The sequence below is a fragment of the Podarcis erhardii genome, assembly GCF_964252035.2.
Source record: "Podarcis erhardii genome assembly, chromosome: 1".
Classification (NCBI taxonomy): Eukaryota; Metazoa; Chordata; class Lepidosauria; order Squamata; family Lacertidae; genus Podarcis; species Podarcis erhardii.
The window spans coordinates 44,582,473-44,597,468 of record NC_138497.1 but is presented as its reverse complement, the minus strand read 5'-3'; the positions used below and the strand labels follow the sequence as shown (position 1 = coordinate 44,597,468).

At 40.0% G+C, this 14,996-nt stretch overlaps 1 protein-coding gene across 5 annotated transcripts in view; it reads right to left on the bottom strand.

Moving 5' to 3' along the window:
* Nucleotides 1–649: 649 nt before the first annotated feature.
* LOC309336335 (MAX gene-associated protein-like) overlaps nucleotides 650–14,996 on the bottom strand; it is a gene marked incomplete at its 5' end in the record, with an annotated part of 40,365 nt that continues 26,018 nt past the window's right edge. For all 5 annotated transcript variants that reach the window (XM_081851958.1, XM_081851955.1, XM_081851956.1 and 2 more), the window contains 9 exons: nucleotides 650–4,135; nucleotides 5,767–5,919; nucleotides 6,315–6,485; nucleotides 6,921–7,160; nucleotides 7,437–7,548; nucleotides 8,357–8,542; nucleotides 9,533–9,581; nucleotides 10,020–10,144; nucleotides 12,419–14,430. In XM_081851958.1, coding sequence (XP_081708084.1) covers nucleotides 2,913–4,135; nucleotides 5,767–5,919; nucleotides 6,315–6,485; nucleotides 6,921–7,160; nucleotides 7,437–7,548; nucleotides 8,357–8,542; nucleotides 9,533–9,581; nucleotides 10,020–10,144; nucleotides 12,419–14,430 — 4,271 coding nt within the window. In that variant the 3' untranslated portion in view covers nucleotides 650–2,912. The remainder of the gene's footprint in view (nucleotides 4,136–5,766; nucleotides 5,920–6,314; nucleotides 6,486–6,920; nucleotides 7,161–7,436; nucleotides 7,549–8,356; nucleotides 8,543–9,532; nucleotides 9,582–10,019; nucleotides 10,145–12,418; nucleotides 14,431–14,996) is intronic.

The following is a 14,996-nucleotide window of genomic DNA, read 5'->3' as shown; positions in this document are numbered from 1 at the left end:
TTAAGTCATGGCAGTGGGTACTACATAAGAACTCCAAAAAAGATGGGAGTTGACAGTTGCCGGTCAAAGTTGCTCTACGGGAGTGTTAGTACTTCCATTACGATGGGGACTTGATTTTTTGTTTCTCCCAAAGGTATCCATTACTGATAGGACACAATTCTACCTTATTCTTGCTACGTGAAAGTTGGAAAATGCAGAGTCAAGGCAGAGTTCCATCCAGTCTCCCACCAGATTCTTCCCCACCAAGACCCCACCATGGTCTTGGACGTCCACATTCTCAGGGAGTCCCATCCATGAACTACGGTATTTAGCAAGGGTGGTGTGTATCATAACAACCTCCCTCTTCTAGAACTTTTACTGATTTGCAGCCACTTCACTAGGCTACAGTAGAGACAACATGGTCCCAAATGAGTCAGCGAAGTGCCTAACTGCTATTTAGCTCCTCCTCTTCCAGAACTATCTTCCCTGGTCATTAAACATTTATGTAACTCATTAATGCCTATTTCCTTTTCAGACTGCTTCCTTCCTACTCAACAGAGCAAGACTTTCATTTTGCAACCATTACTACAAGGAATGTGTGATGTAACTTGTACCCAATAAAAATTTTTTCATATGCCTTCTTTCAGAGAAATAATGGTTCATGGCCAGCTTTTAGCTGAAGACTATTTATTTTAATATTACAGATTCTCCATTTTATAGTTACTGAGATAGGCTCTGTGGTTAAATGTTTACAAAAATACCAGTTTTGGGAAAAATTCAGAAAAAGAGAGAATGTACAGTAAAAATGAAATCTGGCATTTCTTTATACTTTTTTTAAAAAAACATTTCAGCCTATTTACAGATGTATTAAAAGTCAAATATCCAGAAATCTTGGTCAAATGAAAATGTGCCCATTTCATTTCAGGGTTTCAGTTGTCCTCTCGATTACAAAACACTCTCTATAAAATTCATAATCTTGAAATATTATTTACAAAAATCCCCATACATAATTTTCCAGACTATATTTGAAACAAAACTCATAGAACTGTTTTAGGATGTACTTGGATTTGCCTTGGGGCCAAACACATATATGGAGGATGAGAGGAAAGAGATAATTATAAGAAAGGTATTCAGTACTTTGAAGATCCTTGCTGATTACTTACGCAGAGTTTTCCCTCTAATTCTTCGATGCCTATTGTTAAATTATAATGCATACGTACAGTCCCTCCAAACCAGCTGTTTTGTCAAAAAGTAAGGTGTCTTTAGTGGTATATTTTTCTGTCAGACCCCTATTTGGATTTTTTAAACAGCTTGATACAAATAGATGTTAGCCAAAAAAGGGCTGAGGGAAGAAGCAGAAAAACTGAGGAAAAAGTGTCCCAATGAGAAGTGGAGTTTCTAGCATACTGGTGGTGTCAGTGCAGACAAAATGGGAAATTAGCCAACTGAACAAATTTTGATCTCTAAACACAGACGTGCTGGATTAGATTTTAACCAAGCAGGTTAGGATTACCATGCTAAGTTCCCTTCCAAATCCTAAGGCACTGAATGAACCCCATGAAGCATGCAAGAAATGAGAATTTACAAAAGACTGAAGACTACAGAAGATACTGAATTGCTTCCTCCATTACACTGACAAGATCCTGCATCCCCATCAAGAACTTTTACTTTGTAGAATTACAAATCAAATCAAATTTAAAGCACATTGCTAAGGCTACATTTCGAAGTGAAGCTCTGGCATGGAGGGAGAGCATGTCTTAACCATTTCTCATTTTGTATCCTCTATCTTACCCCAAACTGCTTTTAGCCCCATTAAGAAAAATATATTAATATCTGTATCTTTTCCTAGTGCAGGTAAAAGCATTTGGCTGCAATTTTCTGTGAAAAACTGAACCAGGCAAGAGAATAAATCCTAGTTTCCCTGTGCTGTTTTTTTTTTAACTTTAAATTGGGAGTTTCAGTGGCTACACAGTACATTTAATCAACATCATGAGAAATGATAATGAAACTACCCATCATGTGCAAGTCCACCCCAATACACCTAACCTACACACAGATGGAGAGTGGGAGGGGCTTAATGTATAATGCAGGACACTTTCCTGTATGAGCAAACTGGACCTTGTGAACTACTTTCAGCATGTATGCAGAAGACTGCCTATCGCCAGCTGGTTGAGCCTGGAGATAGGAGCTTCAAATATGAGTAAATCACAACAGGGAGTGGGAAGCCTTAATACTTTCTGCCAGGATAGCTGGAACACAGATCTACATTGCTTTGTACAATTATGCAAGACAAGAAAAATGCAGCAATTTTCAGATTTAACAGTGATTGACCTGCTCAGAGCACTCAGATGCCATGTTAGTTCTCAAAATTTCTTATTTACAATCATTAGAAATAATCATTAACTTTTTGATATATATGAAATGTCATTATTTTATGTATTTACAAAAAAAGCCTGTGTACAAAAATATACGATCATTTTATAGTATGAAATCCCTTCACATTCACTAGGTTAAAAGCGAAGCCCCCAAACTATTCAATTTATAGATATTAAAAGAAAAAATACATCTTGTGCCTCAAATGCTTGCATGAGGCCCTTGAGTAATATGTTAAGATATATGTATATAAGCTATTCACAGTCCTGAATAATTTTTCTGAAATGCTAAAAATGTTTGAAAATATCTCAAATGGATGCTTTCTGTGACTGTCAGAAAAGGGCATAATTTATCTGACTAGTCTCTTACTCTTTATTGAATGTCATCTTTTACTAATCAAGTTCAAACATCTAGCCTCATATATTACATGCACACTGGCACATGCAACCTAAGAATCTAGATGTTGGAGATGTGTCATAATTGAAGTTCTGATTAACTATGGAAGCCTCTGAAAAATCAAACATTATTACCAAAAAGCACCTGAAGGTAAAGCCACAATACTATTTTGATTCTGCAGCCGCAGGTGCTGAAGTGAGTGTTTCATTACCGTCCTGACTTGGACTAGTCACTGGCTGTGCAGTTTTTATCTCTTTTGAAGCAACGGGTGCCAATGAAGGCATCACCTTAGTATTCTGTCCCTCTGATTCTAATGGAAAGTTAGCAGCTTTTAGTCCAAGTGGTGCCAGTTTGGGCATAGGCCTCCATGCCATGTCAGTTTTGCCAGCTTCCAGGTTAGTTTTCATCTGCAGAATGGGAGGTGACACACTTCTTGTCTTTGCCACAGATTGCTCAGTTTTTCCACTTTCACTTCCACAACTATTTGCTGAGTGATCAGGATTTGGGTCCTTTACTTCAGATCCTAACATGATTTTTAAAGCATCAGAATCAGATGAAGGATCTCCTGAGTTCTTGTTACTATCAGGTAGATCATCATCATCCAAGTGAAGCAGGAGAGGAGTTATGGAATCACTGCTCTCTTGAACTATAGAAAGGTCCTTAAAGCTCCCACTCATGGCACCAAACGGAAAGGGAGAGCCTTCTGCAGTAGTTGATTGCCTGCGACTTTCCATATCTCCTAGAGAAAAGCCAGAGCTCAGGGAGTTGGGGAGTTCTGATATGTCTGAAGCATCGTCATTCAACTGCTGATTGAGAAATGCAATTTCATTCAGCAGGGAGGTGAGGGTTTCATCTGTGTCATCAGTCTCCTCTATGCCCATTAAGTCACTTGCATCCAGTGCTGGTTCATGTATTGCAGAGGCTACTTTTTGCAGCTCCATTTCTATCCCGGAGTCACTGGGTTCATTAATTTGCAGCTTTTGAAATGAAGACTCTTTTGATTTTTGTCCATCACTTCCCTTGTTCATCTGTTTTAACCTTGCCTGATTTCCGGCTAACTCTTCAGGTTTTGTTGCAAGTGGTTCTGGGGATGCCTTCAAACTAGAGACATTTGTTATTTGTGGGAAATTCTCTTTTCGCTTAAGAGAATCATGTACTGCTCCAGTAGTGCCTCTCCCTTTTACAGAAGAAGGTTCTGCTTTTTCTGGTGACCGAAGATCAGTAGTTTTATGTGATACTGCCTGCAAGGAAGTCTCAGGTGTCTGGGAATCAGTATCCAAGGTTACATCAGGATTCTTATTTGCATCCAGGTTTAAATTTGTATCTTCTTCAGTAGCCAGTGATGTCACATTTACTATTCTTGGCATGATGAATGAGTCTTCACTTTCTGTAAGCCAGAACAAAGAAAGGCCTGTTAGAATACTGGAGACAGGATCTGTCCTAAACGGCTTCTCCAAATGTAAACCACTTATCACTTCAGCAGATCTCCTTCCTTGTTCAGGCCTTATAAACATACCCTGAAGTTGGGGGGGGGGGAATTGCCCCAATCTGCATCACTTCAGTTATTTATAATAAACTTCATTTTGTTGACTACCCATTTTGTTGGCGTTTGAAAAACAGGGGGTCAGCAGTACTTAGGTAATTGGGAACCACAGCTCTAGGTTATTTATGAAGTTAAAAAAGACCAAAGTATTACTTGGGGGATCCCTAGATCTCCCTTCTCCGTAAAAACTATCCATTTATTTCTACTCTATGCTGCCTGCTCTTTAAGCAGTTACTGATTCAGAAGAGGACCATTCTCTTTCCATAACCCTGATAACCAATACTCTTGAAGAACTCCAACAGCTGGGCGAGGCAGGACTTCCTTTTGCAGAAGTGATAAAAAACATTCTCCTTCAGCAGGAATCAGGGTGGCAAGCCACATTTGGCCTGAGGGTCATTTTCACCTCTGGCCACCCACTGCCCTCAAATGCAAAACTCATGTATGTGCACAGTGTACATAGCCCTCTTGCTCAGCTGATCAATTCAAATTGACCCCTCAAAAGAGCGGTTTGCATCCCTTTCAGGGTGAGGGGCTGGGTGTGTGTCTACTTTATTTCTCTTTTTTCTTTTTACAGTTCCAATCAGTGGACTAGCATGTAGACAAAAAGTGGAGCAGGGGGGATGACAAATTAGGACCCTGGACTGGGGTAAAGAAGTCCTGTAAAAAAAGGTATTTAATAATAATTTCCACTATTTTAAGCTGAGCAGATGTTAAGCTAACTGGTCTGTCATTTCACAGATTCTTCACTGAACCCATTTAAAAAGCTGTGTTACATCAGCTACTTTCTAATTCTCTGGTGCAGAAGTCAATTTTAGGGACAATCTTCTGCTGCCTGTATCATTTCTGGGGCAATTCACACTATGGAAACCTTGGGGCCACTGACAACAACTACTTATAGGTCCAGGCATACATGCCTCAACCTCAGAGGTGCTGGATGCCAGTTGTTCATGAGGTAATCTTTATACTGTCAAATACACCCCTACCCCAGCACTGTACATGTGAATATAATGAAGTTTTTGTTACTGCAGCCACATTTTAAAGCAGCACAGACCACATTTGCATGGGAACACCTGTGAGACTTGAGACATACACAATGAACTTCTTTAGCTATAGTGATCGCATATGTTGCGAGTTGTAACACAAATCATTTGTGGGCAGTGCTGGAAAGTGCACTGTACATTTTTGGCAACAAAGGACTGTTGAGGTGAGACAGTAATATTTATTACATCCTGACAGGCTTATGTAGTTGTTTACATTTCCTTGAGCAGCCAGTCATTTTCGTGATCATTCTATGCTTCTTTTAAAGGTTTTTTATGTTGCTGTACACCGCCCTGATCTTTTGCAAGTGGGTAGTATATAAGTATTTCTATAAATCAATTAAATACAATAGGGAGAAAGAAGAAGCCGGTAAGTTATTGCAGTTAGAATTCATTTTTCAGTGCCATAAATTTAGTAAGAAACTAATGCAACTTTACCTGAAGTGAGTTCTGGAGCTGTTTCTGCAACTGGAGTGAGTGAGTTACTGGTTACAGCAGACAAGGTAATGGGAACTGTGGAGTTCGGAAGGATACCTTTCACTTCCACTGGTACTGCTGAGCCTGGCAACTGAATCATCACAGAAGCAATACCTTATATTAAGCGAGAAACAGTGAGTTAACTTTCACACATACTATCAAGGAAAAAAATATTAAGCAGAGTAGCTATTATGGTAAACACACGGTTTCAGATGAACATTTTGTTTCATCTCATCTAGTAACAGGTACCATCCACAAGATTTCTTGTACTATTTGTATATCAATATCTCCTTGATATTCCTTCAGCAAAAATCAATTATCTACTTCTCTAAGGCATAGATACAGAAATAAATATTACATTTTTAAAAATATCAAGACTGGAAATTGGAAGAGACAACCTAAGAGAAATACTTTTCACTTTTTATGAAGAAGGCTTGCTTTTAAAAGTTCCATTCAGAAATAGTCACACATCCAGCTTTGATTTTTTTCAGTCATTTTGTGACCTTTACCTGGCTGTCCTGTCCCATTACTGCTGTCAGCCTCTGATTTGAGTTCAGTTTGCAGGAGTGTGGAAGGGAAGGCAGCAACTTGTCCTGGCACCAAAGGACTCTTGAATGCAAGCACCTGGCCATTCGCTGTCATTACTAGGCTAGCATTTGTTAATGTCATGGGTATGTCCCCTACAAGGAAGTGAAAAGAAAGATGTGTGAAGATAAGAGTGTAAAAAGTGAAGCAGCATTATATATATCAGTATTTACTTCACCAATCAACCTCATGGCATTCAAAAATGTAACCCACTGTTACCAATACTAAATTTAACAGTGGGTTAACAACACACAGCAAGTTTTAAGCAGCAAATATGAAAACAAATTAATTCTGCAGAAAACATTAAAATAAGACGGCAGTAACAAAGTACTGTCTTACGCAGGCTGAACTATATACTAGAGGTATGTGAGAATTACATGTTTTCTATTGGTAAGTCTCCTTACTTTTGTTTTAATAAAAAAAACTTGCACTATGCATAATATGGTAGGCTACGTAAGACTTGCAGATACAATGCTTCCAAGAATACCCATTTGTGTGATATTCAACTAATCCATGTTCACTTAGCCTACCTGTGGCACAGCTTCCTTTCCTGGAAAGTATCAATGGTTTTGTATGCTTGCTGGACAAGGCTGCTGGTTTCATCTCTTTAAAGAGAGAAGAGGGGCTGTTTTCCACTGAGGGCTTAGCAGTCTCCAGAGTTTCAACCACATCCATAGGTTCTGCTTGCTGCTGCTTCTTTTGTGCTTCTACCGCTTTCTGTTTTGCATAAATGTATTCTAACTTCTTCAAGACTACTTCCTGTGTCTTGCCTACAGAGGAAAGGAGTAGTCAAGTTCTCCCTCATATCTAGCATACTTCCCAAAACTTAAACATGCAGTGTTTCATAGCACAAAACTTACACAACATTACTTGACATACCTAGACAACTTTACAGCTCTTGGGGTTTAATTTCCATGGAGTAAAAAACTTCAGCAACTTAGTACCTTTCATGTATTTGAAATAGTAGCTCTTGGGACAATCCCAGGATCCCCATATCCCAGAGCCTCTCTTCAGGTTTTAGGGCTTTCTCTTTAATGTCAACTCACCTGAAAGGGCAGATACTTTACGGATCAAAGTGTCCTGCTTGCGCATCAACAAGTTTTTCTGACCCAAGAGTTTGTCTGCTTGATCCGTTAGTCCCTGTATCTCTTCCAAGGCCTGAAAAAGGACCAAGGACCCACTTTTAGATTCCAGCAGAATATACCTAAAAGTAAATAAAGGCAGCTTCTCTTTCTTCCTACTTATGTGGAAGAGAGATTTGTGAAAAGTTAAACAAAAAAACTGCAAACTGCTTCTGCTACATTCTGAAGATAGATCTCCTGAGAGCGTTTTAGAGGAAAAAGCAGCACTCTACAAAGAAGGCAAGTCAAATACCAGTCAAAAACAGAGTGTGAATGATAAACTGCAGTTGTTTTGCTTTTGTTTTTACCAAAAGTGCTATGAAAAAGAATTGATGAGACACAAAATAGGCACTTAAGAGGTTTTCAATTGCTATTCACATGTCTTTTGAGTTTCCAGTATGTAATGCAGAGATGAAATGCTCAGTTGATTAATCCATTTGATTAATCAATTAAAACTTTTTCATAAATTAAAAATGTGTCTCTACTTAATTGGGAAGATCTTTTGAAAAGTAATAGTTAGTTTGACAAGCAAGTCTTAAATATCTCTGTGAACTGCCCTCATAGAAAAGGATGGGATGCCTTGTCTAATATAGTTGCGGCCATGAGACATACAAGCATTACTAATCCAAACAAAGCATTTTCTCTTTGGAATGACTGTTCTTGCTCAAAATTTATGCTGATTTATACCACTAAAAAATCAATCAATCAATCAATCAAAGATTCTTTAGTCAGTTTAGTTGCCGTGATAGTAAGTTGATGAATAGTAACTGCAGAAATGTCCATCTCTTTTTCTGTCAACATGCAACTTTGTCCTACTGCCTCCCTCCAAGCTATAAAATACCAACCTGCTTCAGGATGAAACATTTGGAAACCTTGGGGACCATCTGCAATCCTAAAGTAACCTTCAGTTTTTCAAAGAGTCTCCTCATTTCCTTACGACGGCGACGTTCATTTGCTGTGTGTGTTTCGCGGTAATTCGAAAAGGTTTCTTCCTCATTCTTTGGTTTTTTGTTTGGCAATTCAGGTTGTGGCTGAAAAGCAAAAACACAGCTCCTCTTGAGAACTGTTCAAAACATATAGACATGCAGCCCAAACAGTGACTCGTACATGTATAACTTTAAGTCCTGGTCCAGCATTTCAACAAAACTGAGCAGAACTTTTAAAAGGTGGAGCTTAAGTAGCTATCTGACTCTGGAGATGCTGCATGGGAAATGAGTGAGCCATGAATGAACCAGAGCAAAAGCTATTGATTCTCAGTTAGAACAATGAGTGTTACCAAACCTAGGCACAACTACATGTGCCAGGAATGCCCTCAGCGGTGGTGGTCACAAATCAAGTCCAAAGTATATAACAAATTAATTCTGCAGAAAACATTAAAATAAGATGGCAGTAACAAAGTACCCTCTTATACAGGCTGAACTATGAGCAACCCACCTGAGCCAATGATTCACTAAAACTATTAAAATTGGGACAGAAACACCAGCAAGCAAAAAAAAAAAAAAAAAACCCAAATAAAGGAAAAATCTCCAGGTGTTAGAAATGAAATACATTTTTAAATATTGAATTTCTTGCACTTGGATTCCCCCCCCCCTTTTCCTCTCTTCTCTAGTAACAGCAATGAGTGCAAAAGAGAAGCATGTAGCAATGCAGACTCTTCTGCAATAGCCAGTCCTTGGAACCTTCATTTTCTTGTTCTCGATATCTCGTAGCCAAGCTGGCCCCCTATAGCTTGAGAGAAGAACCAGGTGTTGTTAACAATGGCACCCCCATACAGAGCTCTCCTGTTTTTCCCTGCTTTTCGACATTCATACTCTGTCTCACTGGACGAGAAACACTGGTAAGTCTTACTAAATATTATGGAGGTGGAGCGGGGCATGATACAGGATTTGCATATTAGGTACTAAACAGCGGCACATCTTGCTCCACCCTTAGAGACACTAAAACATAAACTGGTGCATCTTTGGGACTGGCAACATGTATTACAGAGAAGAAGAAAAACAAGTAAGCAGACGTGTATCTACCTTGGGAGTCTTGGCAATCTTCTGACTAGAATGGTCATGCACAGAGTTCCTGCAAGACAAAAATGGATGTCATTTTGGTTGTGCGGGTTTCCAGTCGGGTTTATCTTAAGACACATGGATGCCCCTGTCCCTCAGAGGAGCAATTCTTTGTCACAAAGGACTAACTGCTTGTCTTGGGTCCCTACGAAGGATCCTCTTTTCCCCCCTTCAGAATGGCACCCAAAACCCTCATTCTCCATGGCAGTGTGGTGCAGCTATAATGTCTCTGAAGGTCTCCAGGTCAACTACCTTGGCCTCAAAAAAACAATCTTGTTCCCTGAAGCACCATGTCTTCTGTGGCAGCGGGTGCTACATGGGGCCCCAAGCCTCTTCCTCCAAAGAGGTCTCATTAACGCCTAGGTCAAGTGAGATCATTACATTTTTAATGATCTAAAACTACATAACTGATGGTAAAAATATTACAATTATTATTATTTTAACTGCTTACAATTGTTTGGATAGTATGACATGGGCAGCTGTAGCTTTCAGCCGAGCAATGTTAATTTGCTCTGTGAGTTCCTCCACAGTTTCAATGTCCACATTCTCCTCTGATCCATTAGATTCACTTTCACTCTGAAACAAGATTTAAAAGACAATGATCAACTTACAGACAATTCACAGCAAGACATACTAGTTCTTTTTAAAAAATAAGTACGTAAGAAAAAACTACATCTTTAAGAAGTGATTATATAATTCACAGCAATTTTTCTATGCAACAACTGCATTGATAAAATTAAGTATTTTTTAACACTAAAGCAGATATAACATTGATATAAAAACAAGTATTGAATCACTGAGGAAGTATAGCAGAATTCATAAACGTAAAAGTATAAGCAAACAATAATCAGTTTAATCTGAAACTTTGTATCATAACAACTGAAAACATGATAGTTTGTCCATGCAGTGTCAGGCACAATCTTTTGTTACTACTCTCATGTAACTGCGGAATGCATTTACATTCTGTAGATATAACAGAAATGTTCCATGTTGTAAAAGGAACAGGCAGAAAAAAGAAAACAACTTCATTCTAAATTGCAAGTATTTTCTTTTTAAACTGTTAATAAAAATTAAAAATACAAACCATACGAAAATAAACAAGTTATCCTGAAGCAAAGAAAAGTTAGCAATGGGGGAAGAAGTATGCTGAATCTTGATACCAATTAAAAACCCACATATGTTCAAGGTGTAATAGAAAAATGGTGCACGGGAAAATATATATATATATATAAGTCAGTAGTTTTTTTTACAGGTACTATGTAACTTACATAGTTACACATTTTAAATACATTTTGTTTCATCATGTACATGGAAGCTCAATACTGTATATCTTATGATCTACATCCTAGATATTACCTTGAGAAGCCAGCATCACTACTCTTGCAGGTTAGTTCTTTTAAATGGACAATTTGCCCAGACTTGAAATTTAAGATTAGAACCAGTGTCAGTACCCAACTAAGTTGTTCCACCAGCACAAGGCTTTCTGACTGTGCAACATAATTTCCCCCTTCACTCACAAATGCCCTGTGCCCTCTCTAAATCCACCCTGAAGGACTAAGTGAAAACCCAGAACATTATTTTTTTTTGCCGGGGGGGGGGGAGTTCCATTGTGCAAGCATGAATACTTGCACTGACAAGAAGAGTTTCTTAGCGCTAAAGGGTATCAAGATCAGCAACATACTAAAAGGTAAATAATATTTTTAGAATTGCTCTTCTATTTAAACTACTCACTTTGGAAAACAACCCATTATTTTTTGTATAATTGGCCAAGAATTCAGTTTTGAAGTATTTAAATAGTTTCCTCCTTTATAAGGCAGTGATTTATAACCCTAAGTCCACCCCTGCCTTGCAGTTCTTCGTTGTTCTTCCTTCCCACTACAGCGGTGCCCCACAAGACGAATGCCTCGCAAGACGAAAAACTCGCTAGACGAAAGGGTTTTCCGTTTTGGAGGCGCTTCGCAAGACGAATTTCCCTATGGGCTTGCTTCGCAAGACGAAAACGTCTTGCGGGTTTGCTTCCTTTTTCGTAAAACCGTTAATACCCGCTGTAATAGTTGTAAGGGGTTACTTGTGCGTAAGTTGCCTTCAGTTTTGGTTAGATTGCCTGGCCAACCATGCTTTGGCTGACAGCTCACACTCCGTGGCCGGTCAGTCACTTGCAGAATCCGTCAGTGGGCGTTTCTTGAACCTCTTCCAGCATAAGAGCTGTTTGACGCCAAGTCTCCTCCTACTCTCCCTGCGCGGAACTCGTCTGCACAAGTAAGGGGAAGGCAGAGGCGTGTCCGCGCTCTCCCCACTAGTCTCGGGTGAAGGGTCTTGGAGACCTCTCTCCGAATCCTCCATTTCCCTCCCTTCCCTACCGGTGTTACGCTGAATTCCTTCCCCCCTGCTGGTCCCCTCTCCTGCATCGCTGTGGAGCCTTGCCTCCACCTCTCGTTCTGATGTCAGTTCCCTGACACCCGGGGAATCCGCGCTCCGCAAGACGAAAAAATCGCAAAACAAAGCAACTCGCGGAACAAATTAATTTCGTCTTGCGAGGCACCACTGTACCTGCTCTGTCCTCATCACAGTTCTTAATGTCTTACCTATTACTTCTTTTTACCTACTTAATGTCTGTGGCTTTCAAACTTTTACTTACCTGAAAACCAATACATACATCTGATCACAAACTAATAATCAGGAATAGTACAAAATCATAGGATGCAGGCACAAACCAAGGGCTGAGTGAACATAAAAGTCTTTGGCACTATCGTTGGAGGGAAAGAAAGAAATGACAGCATGCAAAATCCATATAAAACCAGCAAAACAATTTTACAATGATTTGTGCTTCCAATTTAAAGATGTACTCACCAGTGTTTCTACATTCACTATATCTTCACTTTGATAGCCAGATGCTTCGTCGGCCATCTCATCTGCAGAATCATCTGTTTTTTCCTCTTTTTCTGTATTATCCATGGTAATATTAATAATGGCAGGCAGAGAATCCTTTCTGTGATAGCTGGTTTTCAGTATATTCTGTTGTTTCTCATATTTAGGAAATTTCTTTACAAACTCATCAGCACCATTCTTATTTTTGTTTTCCAAAGCATCTGAAGGCCTCGATGTTTTGCTCCAAGTTTTGCTAACTTGAACAAGGCCATCTTTAACAGTCAAGTTATCTTTCTGAACACCAGTGTCTCTTTTATATGAAAATTCTAGTGCATTATTTATATATTTGCTTCCCAATGTGGTATTTTGACCATTTGCACTAGTAACCTTATGCTTCCTTCTGACCTCGCCTCTATCCCTCTGTGCTGCCACAGAATGACCCTTTTCCTTCATGTTTTGCCCTAGTAGTTCCTGGTCTTCATTTCCCCATGGACTCAGATATGATTTCGTTTTTTTCTCCAGTTTTTCTGCACAATTCGTTTGTACCTTGCACTCATCCCAAGGCTTCTGAGATGGTTCAATAATCATTTCCTCATCTGTTTCTAACTGTTTCTGTTCAGCTCCTTCTGAATCAGTTGCTGTGCTTTGTGTTTGCTCAGAGTGTGCTTCTTCCTCATTTGAGTTCTTTAGTTGTGCTACTTTCTGCTTGTTTAATGCATCATGTGCAAGGACTGCAGTTTGACTGCAACTCTCAGTAACGCTCACAGAACTACATGAAACTTCATTTGGGGTGTCTTCAGGATGTTTAACATTAGCCATCACTTTATTTCCCCCAGACTTTATTTCCTGGCTGATGTAGGAGCGGTCCAATGATGCAATCTCAGGTTCAAGGATAGGATCATCACTTGCTAATTCTTCCAAGATTTCTGCATCCTTCTCGGCTGTCTCTGAGGTTATAGCATTCCTGTCACATGTGAGCTTTTCACAAGAGGGCTCTAATTGGTTTTCTGGCAACTTATTTTCTTCCTGTCTGGAATCTGACATTGTGACTTCTGACCCCATAGCCTCCACCTCTTGTAAGCATCTTGTCTTTCCTTCTGGTGTAACTGAACTCAACTCATCTTTCTGAGATGTGCTATTTACCTCAACTTGTTTCAAAATGGAAGTTGGAACTTTCTTCTGCCCTGGAACCTGAAGCAAGGCAAAACTGCCTGACTGAAGAGCTATTAGATGATCTGTACTATCTGGTGTGCTGCTGGTGTCGCATGTTATTTTAGAATCTGAAGTTGTCTGACTAACCCCCAAAGGAGAAATCCTCATAGTCAAAGTGCCAGCCTGTGAGATAGGAGAAATGACCGGTTCTGACTGAGCAGCTGAAATAGGAAGTGTGGGCCCAGATCCAATGGCCTGCGACGTCTGGTCTGTAGGTGGGGCCATGGTTGAAGCAGAAGGAGCTTCAGCAGCACAGGACACGGCTGAAGCAGGAGACATGGATAACCCTGAAGGAGCTTCAGTGGCAGAAGATATGGGTGAAGCAGTAGGGAGCACAGGTAACATTAATGGGGTCTCAGTGGTAGGGGTTCTGGGTAATACAGAAGCTTCTGTGGTACTAAGGGGCATGGTCAAAGCAGGAGGGTCCTCAGCAGCAGTGGGCACAGGCAAAACTGAAGGAGTTTCAGCAGCAGGGGGCATAGGCGTAATGGAAGGGGCAACAGACGACCCCAAAGGAACCCCAGCAGTAGGGGGCACAGATAACATCAAAGGGGCAGAGATGGTTTGGATTCCAGATAATATAGAAGCAGCTGCAGTGGTTGCCGTCTCGGGCAAAACAGACATGGCCTTTGTTGTTGGAGAAACAGACAATACAGGAGGCGTTGCAGACAGAACCGAAGCAGCCAGGGTGGTTGGGATCACTGATGAAACCACAGAGGACTGACACACAGATACCTCAGGAAGCTTAGAAGGGCTTGGCAACCGGATTTCTACAACAGATCCTGTAATGAATTGAGAAATGCTATTAGTAATTATTGCCACCTGATAACTCATTTTTGTTTGATGAAAGCAAACTGTGCAAGGATAGTTTTGAAAGGGGGAAAATTTTGTTTTGTTTTTGGCTCACTGCTCATGGTTTCTCTCAAAACAAACCATGAGACTGGGTTCAAACATATGACAATGCTCTTTGGGGAGGAAGGGTGGGATATAAATTTAATAAGTAATAAACTCCAGCTTGTTTCTGGCAGCACAGCAGCCAGAAATGCATTAGCTATGAGCACCTGCACGTCTTCAATTGGGTTATACCAAAGTTTAGTTTCAACTATGGTTCAACATTTTGTACAAACCAGGCTACAGAAGTCATTGGAAGACTTCCTTTGGGCAGTCCTCTTGCCCCCTGTGGACTTGGATGCAACTAGTTACCTTGGTGGTGGGTAATGGCCCTATTATCAGAATACTCTTCTGAGGGAGGCTTGCGTGACACCTACTCTGATGCCTTCAACCGTAGTACTTAATTTTCCTAAGACTTTTATTTTATGCTGCTCTGATTTTACAACTATTGCCGCTG